Raw genomic sequence first — 13,747 nt, forward strand, 5'->3', positions numbered from 1 at the left:
GAATGAAAAAATTAGTAATCATGGCTCTATACCGATCACCATTGACTGTATCGTTCTGGCCATCATCGTTTTTGAAGAAGTACGGACCAATGATTCCACCAGCCCATAAAACGCACCAAACATTCTGTTTTTCTGGATGTAATGGTGTTTCGACATACACTTGAGGATTAGCTTCACTCCAAATGCAGCAGTTTTGTTTGTTGACGTAGCCATTCAACCAGAAGTGCGCTAAATCGCTAAACAAAATAAAATGGACGTAGTGCGCGATACGTATTCCGCACAGAACCATTATTTTCGAAATGAAATTGCACTATTTGCAAGCGTTGTTCAGACGTGAGTCTATTCATGATAAATTGCCAAACCGAACTGAGAATAAATCACTTGACAGCTGTTAAATCTGTTGCCATCATGACCAGTAATGCCAACTTAAAGTTATATAGCTCGAAAAAAAACACCCTTTACAAATGGTACAGAGTTATGATAAATGAATTCAGATACAAAAAAAAATGATAAGAAAAAGAAGAAAGGGATCTGAAACACCTCAACATGAAATCTGTATTCACAAAAACTAACGGAAATTTGATAAAATGTGTAATGTCAAAAATCTAAAATGACATATTGACATGGACAAAATGAAAAAAATCCATCGATTTATTCTAAATCGAAAATATATCACAAAATCCAAACCATTAATTGAAATAAAAATTAATTTAAAAATAATGTGAAGAATACTAACATCATATACAGAAAATGATACAAGTTCTTACGTTTTTTTTTTTAAATTACGACTTTCTTAAGGAAAATTTTACTCGAAAATTAAGATTTTCAATTTTAAAAACCTTTCTTTTCAATATAATGATTTTCGTTAGTGATTCTTGATTCCAGCATTTCCAGCTTTGAAATGTTTACACTATCATTGACGAATCGTAAATTCGAACGAGTAAAATATGAAAATGCTTATGAATAAGAACTCATCGAATCTTTTTGTACCGATTTTGCAATATGTATAAAACTGTTCAATTGAAACAAAGATCAGGAACGTATTAACCGCTCATTTACCATTGAGATCATGTCCAGATATCAGGCTGAAAAAGTGGAGTGTTACAAATACAGATTTACAGTACGGCACGAAGCAAGTGTAGATGCATGGCGATCATGAGTGAAAGTAAGGCAGATAATATGTGTCTATTGTATAATACCGTTACCACGCCCGTTACGGAATGTTGGTAGAGGATAAGGACAGAATTGAGCAATCGTCATGAAAAAAAAATAATTTTTCTCTAATTCTGTGGTTATTCCGTTCATTCTTCCACATCTTGTAGAACAAAATCGTGCGAGAATATATCAGAAACGCACAGTTTTCATGGTTATATTTTATTATTCTATGTTGGTACTCCGAACTTTCCGCCACGGCTTTATCTGTCAATTCATCAATTTGCCTTAAAGAAATCAGTTCTGCCAACCAACATTTTTCAATGCAAAAATCACTAAATGATATTTATGGAAATATTTCATTAATTTCAATAAAAATGCAATGAATTAGAGAAAATAATGTATAATACTCGTACAGAAGGCTCATTCTATCACTCGTTCATTCAAAAACTCGCCACTTCGTGGCTCGTTTTTGAATTTTGAACTCGTGGAAGAAAATCAATGCCTTCTGCACTTGTATTATAAAAAACTATATTTGAACTATATTTGTAAGTGCACCTAGTTTCATCCAAGAGAATATTCTTCTTAGATTGGTCATCAGTGGATCTATATTCTCCAATGATTCATGGAATGTGTAGATCAGTCAGCTAGTTTAATCAGCTAAGGAACTATAAGTAGGATGGTTGTTAAATATTCAGCATGTTCTATCGCAATTTTAATGACCTCTCAGATGCTCAGCATTTATGAGGCTTCCGAAAACCGATGGTATTTGAATAGATCTTGCTATTTTGTCTCACCTCAACGACATAACAGTTTATTGTTTACAAATGATGCTTGCCAAATTGTCTTCGCTGCTTTGTCACCGCAGCAATATTAGGCCAATTGAAAAGTCCCCGGTCTGATGCACAGATGGCGGTGCTAGTATTATATCCATATGATTTTTAGTTAGTACCAACCTTCAAACGATATGTGTCAAAATTTGATAGCAGTCCGACTATTATTTTGTGAGATATTGCGTTGTGAGTGTAGCTATTTTTGTTACTTCAAAAAAGATGGAAAAAATAATTCGTGTGCTAATAAAATATTGCTTTTTGAAGGGAAAAAATACAGTTGAAGCCAAATCTTGGCTTGATGAAGAGTTTCCGGAGCCTGCTCCAGGAAAATCAATTGATTGGTTTAAACGTGGTGAAATGACCACCGAAGACGGCGAACGCAGTGGAAAGAAAAAAAAAAGGCTGTCACCGAAGAAAAAACCAAAAAAGTTCACAAAATGATTTTGAATGACCGTAAAGTAAATTTGATCGAGATAGCAGACATTGTGAAGATATCATCTGAACGTGTACATCATATCATTCACGAATATTTGTACATGAGGAAGCTGTGTGCAGAATGGGTGCCGCGTGAGCTCAAAATCGATCAAAAGCAACAACTTGTTGATGGTTCTGAGCAGTGTTTGAAGCTGTTTAAGTGCAATAAACCTGAATTTTTGCGTCGATGTGTGACAATGGATGAGACATGGCTCCATCATTTCCCTCCGGAGTCCAATCGACAGTCAGCTGAGTGGACTGCACATGATGAACCAAGTCCAAAGCGAGGAAAAACGCTGGCAGTCAGCTGGCATCAGTTTTCTGGGATGCGCAAGGTATAATATTTATTGATTACCTCCGAAAGTCCCAGACCATAAACAGCGATTATTATATAGCGTTATTGGATCGTTTGAAGGATGAAATCGTTAAAAAAGAGCCCCATTTGAAGAAAACAAAAGGTACTGTTTCATCAAGACATTGCGTCACAAATCAATGAAAACAATGGCAAAATTGCATGAATCGGCTTTCGAATAGCTTCTGCATCCACCTTATTCGCCAGATCTGGCCCCCAGCGACTTTTTCCTGTTCTCAGACCTCAAAAGAATGATCGCTGGAAAGAAATTTAGCGTCAATGAAGAGGTAAGCGCCGAAACTGAGTCCCATTTTGAAGCGAAAGATAAATCGTTCTTCAAATAGGTATCGGAAAATTGGAAGATCTCTATAATCGCTGTATGTATTGAATATTCAGAAGAAACATATCAATCCGAAACCGCCTCTGTACTTAATTCTGAATTACGATGTGAACTGAATAGATCTCCATCAGTTGACGCTGAAAGAATCTACTCACTCAACTGACTCAACTTGTGGAACAATTCTATTACGGTGAGACGAAATACGCACATGAATTTTACAGATTGATTCAGATAACACATTTCATTAGCGGGTACATTCTAGCTGAGTAATGTGGCACGGTGATCCAATTTCATAATTCGTGATTTTTGTCACCGTAATGATTCCATGTTTAATAGTATGATGAATGTTCCAGCTACTTTGGTGTTTTAAATGGCGAAATCTGCGATTTTGTGGGATTATTAGATGCTTATCGCAGATTGAGTTGCCTTAATACATGAAATTATGGAGATATGGGTGACATGGAACTAAGCTTTTAAATTGTATAATGATCATGGAACTGAAGAATATAATATTAGGTTTTAAGTGATCAACGAACTCAAAAATATATTATTCAACGACAAATATACAAATTCTGTAAATATTTTGATTATCGCCCAACATCAAGCATTTTCGTGATCTTCATAGTCGAATCAATCAATAAAATGATACAATATTCCCATGAAGGAACTTTTATTTTTTTTTCAATTATCTAAAGGTAAGGTATGGAAAATTTTACGAAAATTTTTCAGGTGTGATCGAAATTCGGCTGATCAGATATCGTTTATTCTGGCATCGCTCACCGATTCTCTGCAGAGCTCCTGGTTTTGAGGAAATTTGATTTCGAAATTTGGGAAAAAATTGAATTTCCCTCAAAAAATCGTTATATCTCCTGAATTATTCGTCACAGACCTCTCAAATAAAAACGTCTTCAAACATCAAGTTCCGATCTAAAACATACTGAGGTTTCGAGGGCGTAGCTCACGTCCAGAAGAAGTTGCAGCCTCAGGAATATCATCAATTTTTTTCTCGAAAATTTCATATTTTCGATTATAATTTCTGAAATAATGTACTGACTGCCCAACTTCAAGCATTTTCGTGGTCGACATTGTCGAATCAATAAATAAAATGATACAATATTCCCATGAAAGAAATTTTATTTTTCTCAATTTTTCAAGAGTTAAGTATGGAAAATTTTACGAAAATTTTTCGACCAATAATTTTTTCAGGTGTGATCGGAATTCAGCTAATCCGAGATCGTCAATTCTGGCATCGCTCACCGATTGTCCGTAGAGCTCACGGTTCTGAGAAAATTTACAAATGAACACACTGAGCTGTTGAAAAGAAACTATTAATTAATTCATTCCACTTGAAATTGAAAGATTCAAGTTCATACTCCTCATTACTACCTAGTCGATCAGATTTCACCTTATTACAATTCAATGACGTCCATATATAGATTGAAAATGTTGACCTACTCCTACAAAAGTTGATTCATTCGTTTATCTATTAAATTATGCACAACCACTGAGATTTATTGAGTAGGTTAAAATAGTACAATAAATTGTTTCTTTGTATTTATTGAGCATCTGAAAATTCGACTATTCAAGCATTCTCAAGGTTGTTGAACCTAGTAGGAGTTTTTCAAGGTTGAATAGAAGACTTTCCAAAAAAAACAGCTCGAATTTCATACAAGAATTACCAATTTTTTTGCAGGAAATTTCTATATTTGTTCAGATCATAGAGTAATTAACATAGAGGAAGTATACGCAATTTTTACGTGTCCCCAACATGGTTAGATTAAGTTGTCGGATTGTGATATATTTTCAAATCCACAATTTTACTATATCATTATAAATGTATATTATATTGAATGGAATACTTGAGTGATTCCCGATAAAATATGCAAATGTGAATATTTGGAATTCGCTTTTTTTACTGAATTGTCGAATTTATAATAAGCAGAATATTCATTATTTTCTGTATCTACCTGCTGAAATCCAAGGTTTGACAACTTTTGCTCTCCTAGTGTCATGGGTTGTTTCACGTCGTTTGGCGAGCTTGAAGTTTGTTTTCTGAATTTCTGATATATTTAGGTATTTTTTTCAATACATTTTGAGTTAATATAAAACTTTGATTCACTATGGGACATAAGAAGTGCGTTCTTGTGGAGAAACTCGCGAATTTAGTCAAATATCGTATCACTGATATGTTTTCATTTCCGCGCACTTTATGTCAAATTTGATAGTTCATGTTGGGGACAAAATTTGCTTACTGAAAATGACATATATGCTCCCTCTATCTATGTTCATTTCTCTGAGACTCTAATTGAATAGACTATTGAATATTGTATTGAACAAATTCCTGAAATATTATTGATGTAGGTCATATGATCTCCATCACATGCATGGGTAGGAGCTTCACAGTTATACACCCACATGAATAGTTCATGCATTTTTCTATGAATACTATCACCATGGATGATTAAGCTATTGTCTTTAGTCAAAAATCTAAATTAACGCAATATGTTCGCGAATGCATCTACATCCTAACATGGAATTGAATCAAAGTGGGCGGTTTGAAGAGAATATTCTGTATCAAATGGCACAATGCATTATGGCTGTTGCCTCATACTGATGCATGACACCAAAAGCCATGCAGGTTGGTGCAACGGCCTCTAGATGGGAGATACGTTTGGGCACACCCATGCCCCAGTCCTGGGTCTCCAACTTATCGTGCTCTATGCATTATGGAAAAAAATCCGCGACCTTGCTACCAATTTCGATTGCAACTAACGACACAAGTCTATGTTGCACTTTCTGTGCCATTTTTTTTTTAGTTTGATGGATCGTTCCAGACAGCTTGTAAATTTTTTCGCATTTGGTGAACGTAGGTTGTTACCAAAAGGGTGTTGTTGGTATAAAAGATGTGGTAAGCGCTATTGCAATCCAGTGTGCTTTCGAGCTTTGGTTAAGTGGTACTTGTGGTTTGAACATGTTCGCAAAGGTAGGTTGGGAAATATTGTGGAGGTGATGAGAATCTTTTTGGAATGACAAATTGATGGTGATTAGTTGGAAAAGTGTTAACAATATATCGAAATGTATAAGTATATTATGAGGTATTGCCCTTTGCTCCATAGCTGTCATGTTTGAATAGTCTGTTGAAAATGGATTTTTTTTCGAAGTGAATTTTTCAAAACTTATCCTCAGTTCTCTAACATTTTTTCTTCAAATTAAAAAATTAGAATATTCATGTCAGAATTAACAATCATCAAATCTCAAATGCGTATTTTCACAAAAGAAAGAACTACTTTTGGAGAATTTGGAAGAATGGAATTCATAATAGGCAAAATAAATTAGATTATACTCGAAACACCATAACATCAAGTTTGTGCATTTATATCAACTTTTGTAGTTTATCCAATAATTAATGTAGACAATGAATAGGTGAAATAATTAGAATAACATTTCAAGAAATTGACTGCTGCAAATTTTGTGAATAAAGTATATCTTAAGAATTCTGCTTCAGACCTAAATTTACTCAGAAATGATCATTCTTTTGCAGATAATTCCGATTGCAGCCTTGCTAGGTTCTATCCAAGCAGGATATTTGACTGCACCTGCTGCTATCTCTCATGGCATCTCATTGGCCCCAGCTTATGCGGCACCAGCCTATGCAGCACCAGCTGTTGTAAAGGCTGCTCCAGCTGTAGATTATGTCGTGAGTTTTAATATTCAATTTTACAAGATGAACTAACTGCTGTACATTTGTTTTGCTACTCTGGTGAAAGTTATACTGCATATTTCAAACCGGAAGAAATTACGAAAAAAATTATGTACTGATCTCAAAATATGTAGAGGGTTTTCCCATAGGAATGATACTTTTTGAAATTGTCATAAATGCAACACTGTGCAACATTCATTGACATTTCTTATGTCATTTGTGTTCAGTTGGCTATGTAATTTAACCATGCAAAGGTACACGTTTCAACGGAGTATAGAAATTGTTGAATTGTTTTATTAAAACAAGTGCTCATTTGGGAATAATGAGAGATCTTTAAGAAGAATTAATGGATGACATCCATCGACTCACTATTCGTCGATTGTAGATAAATTTGAAAGTGGTACCAAGTACGGCTCAGTATTTGATATAAGAAATGTCAAAAAATAATACACAGTGCTGCTATTAAAACCGTTTTAGATTGTATCATTCCTAATGGAAGACCCTATATATCGAAACTGATGCTCCTTTTTTTTATGACTAAAACAAATGGTGAGTTTCCTATCTGGTTTTCTTGCTACTGCAATCTTCATTTTTCTGTAGAATAATATAATATTGTTTCGTGAATCATGGATCGTCTTGAATATTTTAGAATAGAGCAAATTCAGAGTCAAAAATCAATAAATATCCATCAATGAAATTACATGTATATTGTAAGACGTTAGTTGATATGCTAGCTTATCGTTTTTGGTCTCTTAGTAATTTGAATACCTTCAAAGTGCAATGAATATCACCAGCTAATATTGAAGTAAATAATATTCAACTGTTGATTTGGAATTGAGGCTATGGAATATATTTCAATTCAATAAATTGAGAAGAAAAATTAAAACAAAATTGATATGATTTGAAAAGTTTCCTTTTCGATCTACAAAAACATCCATGAATCAGAAATAATTATATTTTATAATGAATAAATTACTGGGGCCAGAATTGATCTCGAAAATTATGTGTTACAAAGTAATTTCCTATCGACTCCCATTACCAATTTACAGAATGCTTGATTTCAGTTAAAGTCTCAAATATACATTATATATGTAGAGAGATATATATGCTGAAAAATCTCATGTTATTTGGATACATAGAAATGAATAATTTCCTCTAAGATAGCTTCAGGTGAAATTTTAGTTCCAGTACAATTCGTTTGGATACATTGCTCAATAGGCCTCTAGATATGCATCGCTTAAATCGTTCTACTTCAGACGCAGAATATTAAAAATATTTCATCTATTCCTTATATAGCTCAGTGACATTTTACGACCAAACACAGCCTTTTCTACTAATTCCTCATCCACTCCATAATTTAGGAAATGCACTGACCGTTTCAACATTAACCGATGGCAGTTAACTCCTTGCTTGTAGATTGTAGACAATAATATAATGTTTTATAAATGTAAATCCAATTGCTAGTTACGTCACTCAACGTGCTCTACTTTATGGCAACTATGCACTACTAGCACAGTTTTCTTGCGCAACACTGTCGAACGGAGACTATATATCACACAAATGGGAATAGAGAATGATTTCCCAGTTAATATTTCAAAGAGGAAAGTTTCGAGTGATGATGGAATGGAATTCCTAACTGAAATTCGTGGCAGTGTTGCTTAGATAATGACTTTATCTGAATTAATCGATCAAGAAATTGTACATATTTGACTTATTCAAAGATTTTCGGTCTGCGAAGTGATAAAATTAATATAGGGATTAATTTGATTATAATGGCAACAGTGTGAATTATTTTTTGACATTTCTTATGTCATTTCTGTTCAGTAGGTTATGCCATTTGATCAGGGAAAGTTACACGTTCCATAACGTTTAGGAATTGTTATTTGGTTTATTACTTATTTTTATAGTTAAAGAAGAATTCATGGAAGATATTAGTCAGTAAATCGACTAATTTGAAAGTGATTTATCCCTAAACGATACAATAGTATCTACCAAAGTACCAAGTATTGAGATGTACTTGGTTCCACTTACATAGTTGTCTACAATACAACGAGGAGTAAGTTTATTGATCGAAAAATATTGTCGTAATAAAGTGTCATAATCACACTGTGATCCACAGAATTTGTTCAAGTTAAACTGAAAATAATTGTGAAAAGATTCTTTAAACGCTTATGGAGATCTAATGTGGTAACTACAACTTCAGTATTGTTCCAACGAAGTAATACATTTTGTTAAATGAATCATGTAATTTCATGCTATAGATTAATATACTTGTTGGTTGTAGAACAGTTGTTGTAAGCTTCGGCGAAATATCATAAATACTCATTTGAACAACTGCGTAAAAGTTTCTGTTCCTGGATTGAAAGTACAGAAAGAAAATCAGAGATTCCTTGGATAATTGTACGAAAAAAAAGTCCTATAAGCATGGACCCACAAACAATTGTTTTGGGAATACAGGTTATTCTTGTAGTCCTACTTCTTTGTAACAATTATACCAGTTTATCGAATCTTTATTAATATTCAATACAAATTCGGTAAATATGAACCAAAACTTAAAATTAATTTATTACTCACAGCCCACTAACTCTGATCTTTAAAATAATTGTGAATTCAGAGGTTCACAAGAGAATAGTCTGAAATTTGTTTCTCTAAATTGGAAGCCGATACGACAAAACTACAAAAAAACAAAAAGTGTAGTACTTACAGGAATAAAGTTTTCTTTTTAGCATTATGCTTAACTACCAGTGGTTCACTAAAAAAAGTTATGGAGGAACGAAGCAGGGAAAAAATATCACCCTGTAGATTTGTATTCATATCACATTAAAATTACATGATGAAATCTTCAAATTGAGATATATATGCCAAATTTAAGTTGGATTTCTTGTGAGAGGAAGGTGCTTTGAGAAAAAAAAAATTAAGAAAAATCAAACATTCACACCCTGTATCTCGAGAACAAAGCTTTAGCAAGCTTAAGTTTTTAGGATTTTTTTTCTTCAAATAATCCGAGGAATAGTCGTTTCCATTTGTACCTCCAATTTTGGAGTACTCTGTAGTTTCACATTTTTTTGGTATTTCATTGATTCGAGCCTTCTTGATGGAAATAAATCAAATAAAATAAAACGAAATAATTCCACAAAAAATACAATATTTGTGAAATTATTTTATTTTGTTTTATTCATTTTTGGTAGACAAGTACGAAAGAGGAAACAGGAAATCGTTAATCTAATTTATGCGGGAATCCCCAACAACCATAGATTCCATTCTCCATCATTGCTGAAATATTTCGGCAATATACCGTTTGTAACATAAGCACTTCATTGTCCAGTTGCACAACAACATACTCACACAATAAAGCTGCTAGTTTCATAACAAATTTGATCAATTGCAAACGACCTTGCCTTTCCGGTAACCGTAAGGTATTCTCCGCATCACTGTCCACAGAGTTTTCACTTTCAAGGTGCTGATGATCTTGCTCTACCCATCAGACGGTCGTTACACTCAACTGCTCCGTTATTTTGTAGTATCATCGTCTAGGTCATCTGGAGATGATCGAGAGAAATTTTTATTTATGCGAAGGTAACTTCCTTCTTGATTTATGTCTTCATTGCGAAGTTGAAACAAGTTTCAATGTTGGATTGGCTGTAAAATAATTGCGAGTTCAATAAACATTGCAAAATATATTGGATTAAAATGTGAGTAGCATTTACGAGTAGGCAAAACCATCACATCAATAAACAATTGTGGTGCTTATGTCGAGTAGACAGACATTTGAAAATATGTCGAAGATTATAAACTGAAACAAAAGTGCCTATACCTCTGTTTCTACGAAAAATCAAATGGAACCAGATAATAACGACAGATAGAGTAACCATAATATGTCTAATCTGAACCAAGATCACGCAAATACAGACTTTCAAAGCGATGCCATTTATCATTGACAAAACCATCCCAGTGACGGGATGATAAAGAAAATTTGCGTCGAAAAAACCTTCATAACGATACTAAGTATGAAGAAGATTGGGGAAAGGAGTCCACAATTCCAGTTCTTGAAAAGAATACCATCAATTGGTACAAAGATGGTTCCAAAACCACGACAGGGACTGGCGCTGGAGTATTGGACACTGGTACCAAAAGCTCAATATAGCTAGGCCGCTGTATAAGTGTCCTTCAGGCAGAGATACTTGCAAAAGAAAGATATGTAGAAATTAACCTAGCAAGACACTATCAGATATGTGATATAGCGATTCATTCTGATAGTCAGGCTGCAATCAAAGCACTGAGTTCACATATAATCGATTCTAGAATGGTATTGGAGTGCAGAAGGAAACTCATTGAAATAGTCCAAAATGATAAGGTATTTTTAGTCTGGGTTCCTGGCCACTCGGGAATTCGAGGGAATGCAGAGGCCAACACACTTGCCAGAAAATGAGCATAAACTCCTTTCATCGGTCAGGAACCTTTCTGTGGCGTAGACAAATTTACCTACAAGAAAGAGTTCCAGGAAAAGTAAGAAACCGAATGAGAAACAACTGGTGAAATCTTTCTGGTTTGGATACTTCCAAAAAATTTCTTCGAAACTTTGACTCTTCGAGATCCAAGAAGTATCTGGATCTTAGTAAAAATATGCTACACCTCCTCACTGGATTCCTCACAGGGCATTGTCGCCTTAGAACCACCTCATGAGATAGAGAAAATGACGAGTGCTGATTCTGTGGTGGAGAAGAGGAAGAAGCTCCAGATCACCTGGTGACGGAATGCCTCTCCGTCGTAAGCCTTCCCAAAACCTGCTTTGGACACGAAACTTGTAGAAGGAATTAGCCTGCTTGAAGCCATCCCAGATTTTTGTGTTCATTAGAACTCTGGAACTGGAAAGCGAGCTGTAAATCACTTCATGGAGAGAATAGCTGTGATGGGGGCACAATAGACCATTAGGTTACAGTAAAACGGAACCTCCTTAATTATATCTAATCTAATCTAAATCATAAATAAAGTTAGGTTTTTACCCTTTATGCCATTATATCAAAAATTCAATTTTATTCGTCAAAAAAGTCACTTTTAAGAGTTGTACATGAAATACAATGCTCCTCTAACTTTCCAATACCTTTCCTGTAGAACTATTTATCTTTGATATCAAAAAAGTATTGAATTTCGGCAATCAGTTCTTCAATAAAGCCTTTTTTTTCCTGGAGCATCTTTCAACTATTTTTGTCGATAGAGTAGAGTCTGGATGGCTCATCAAAACATTGCTTTACTTGCACAGTATTTTTTCCTATAAAAAATAGAGTAACGTCACTCAATCTAGATCTAGACTCAGCTCCATTTTGAGAAATTTTGTGGCGCCTCTTTTGAAGCTTGGTATTAACGAGAGATATGAGTGATATTGAATTGGCAGTGCTATCTGCGCCCTAGGACCATGACCAGATGAAATCAACCTCTTTGTTGAAGTCTGCTGTGTCTTCTTACAACTCAATCAAATCCTTCGAATCATTAATATCATAATCCTGCAAATAATTACTATGAACAATATAGTCAGGTTGTAAAGAAACTTATTCATTTTTGTAAATTTCAGGCTTACCCCAAATACGAATTCAAATACGGAGTTGCAGATGGTCATACAGGAGATCAGAAAACCCAAAGCGAAGAACGAGATGGAGACATCGTCAAAGGCTCCTACTCCCTTGTAGAACCCGATGGCACTATCAGAACTGTGTCTTATACAGCTGATGATCACAATGGATTCAATGCAGTAGTCACACGTGCTGGTCATGCTGCTCATCCTGCAACTCCAATTGCTGTAGCCCAGAAGGTTATCGCCGCCCCTGCTTATGCACCAGTTGCACTTGGACATGGCTATGCTGCCAGCCCATTGGCATATTATAAAGGCTAGAGCTCATTAAAAAACCTATCGAAACAAAAGTACACCACCTATATAACAGAAGTGTGCGAAAAAGAAATGAATAATACATATTTAGATCGAAATTTAAAAATTGCAAACTTAATTTCACGAATTCTAGAATTTGCTATGAAATTCGAATTGCTTCGAATCGACGATATCTGAACTCATATTGAGAATGTAATCTCGAGATATCGTTCATTTCACTTCCACATTTCTGTTGTACTGAATTAGTTATTCTAATGGTGTATGTGATATTTGTCAAGCTGCATAATAGTATACAACTTATTTATTCTTAGGTTTTGTTCAATGTGCACGTTGACTGACCGTTTTGCCAAATGTTCTCATCTCGTTTTATCTATCGCTTCCTTGTTGTGTATATATTTTTATCATTTTATTATTATTGCGTGTTTGTTCTCATTTCTTCGCCATAAAGTATGTTTGATTTGTCATAACCTGAAGTTTTACTCATTGGATCCTTCTTATCCTACTCATGACATAATTCCTTTCCAAAATCATCTTGAAATTAAATCAATGAAGAAAATCAAGAGTAACAGACATGGGCGCCCGCAGGGGGGGGCACTATTTGCAAGCGTTGTTCAAGCGTGAGTCTATTCATGATGAATTGCCAAACCAAATTGAGAATAAATCACTTAACAGCTGTTAAATCGGTCGTCATCTTGAACAGTAATGCCAACTTAAAGTTATATACCTCGAAAAAAAAACACCCTATATAAAGCTAGGCAAAGGGATAAAACTCAGTGATATTCTTCCTCAGTCTTATGCTAAAATCATGAAATAGATCTCAGATATTGAAAAAGATTACCGCAAGGTTTTCACCAAGAATAATAATGAACGAAATAATACAAAAGCCGCATAAAATAAGTCTTTTTGGTCTTTGTAAACAACTAGCTTCCATTATCAACCAATCGAAACCAATTACTCTTTTGAGGTAAATCGTTCAGCATACGCAATTGCATTATGCGATTCACTCAACCCAAGA

The 13,747-nt window shown here is 34.5% G+C and overlaps 1 protein-coding gene across 2 annotated transcripts; it reads left to right on the plus strand.

Annotated features, from left to right (window-relative positions):
* Positions 1 to 5,881: 5,881 nt before the first annotated feature.
* On the plus strand, positions 5,882 to 13,199 carry LOC123678940 (cuticle protein 19-like). Of its 2 annotated transcripts, XM_045616218.1 has the most exons (3): positions 5,882 to 6,134; positions 6,693 to 6,848; positions 12,421 to 13,199. In XM_045616218.1, the coding sequence occupies exons 1-3, from the start codon at positions 6,123 to 6,125 to the stop codon at positions 12,736 to 12,738; spliced, it is 486 nt and encodes a 161-aa protein (XP_045472174.1). In that variant the 5' UTR covers positions 5,882 to 6,122; the 3' UTR covers positions 12,739 to 13,199. The 2 variants fall into 2 exon arrangements, with proteins under 2 accessions (XP_045472174.1, XP_045472173.1); XM_045616217.1 differs by lacking the exon at positions 5,882 to 6,134 and having other exon boundaries at positions 6,675 to 6,848.
* The last annotated feature ends 548 nt before the right edge of the window (positions 13,200 to 13,747 follow it).

The sequence above is a fragment of the Harmonia axyridis genome, chromosome 4 (genome assembly GCF_914767665.1).
Source record: "Harmonia axyridis chromosome 4, icHarAxyr1.1, whole genome shotgun sequence".
NCBI lineage: Eukaryota > Metazoa > Arthropoda > Insecta > Coleoptera > Coccinellidae > Harmonia > Harmonia axyridis.

What these genes read in the sequence shown, in the direction of transcription:
- LOC123678940 (XM_045616217.1), top strand. Translation starts at nt 6,675, where the DNA reads ATGATCATTCTTTTGCAGATAATTCCGATTGCAGCCTTGCTAGGTTCT. An exon ending in CTCCAGCTGTAGATTATGTC is followed by an intron (nt 6,849 to 12,420) that starts GTGAGTTTTAAT and finishes TGTAAATTTCAG; the next exon opens with GCTTACCCCAAATACGAATT.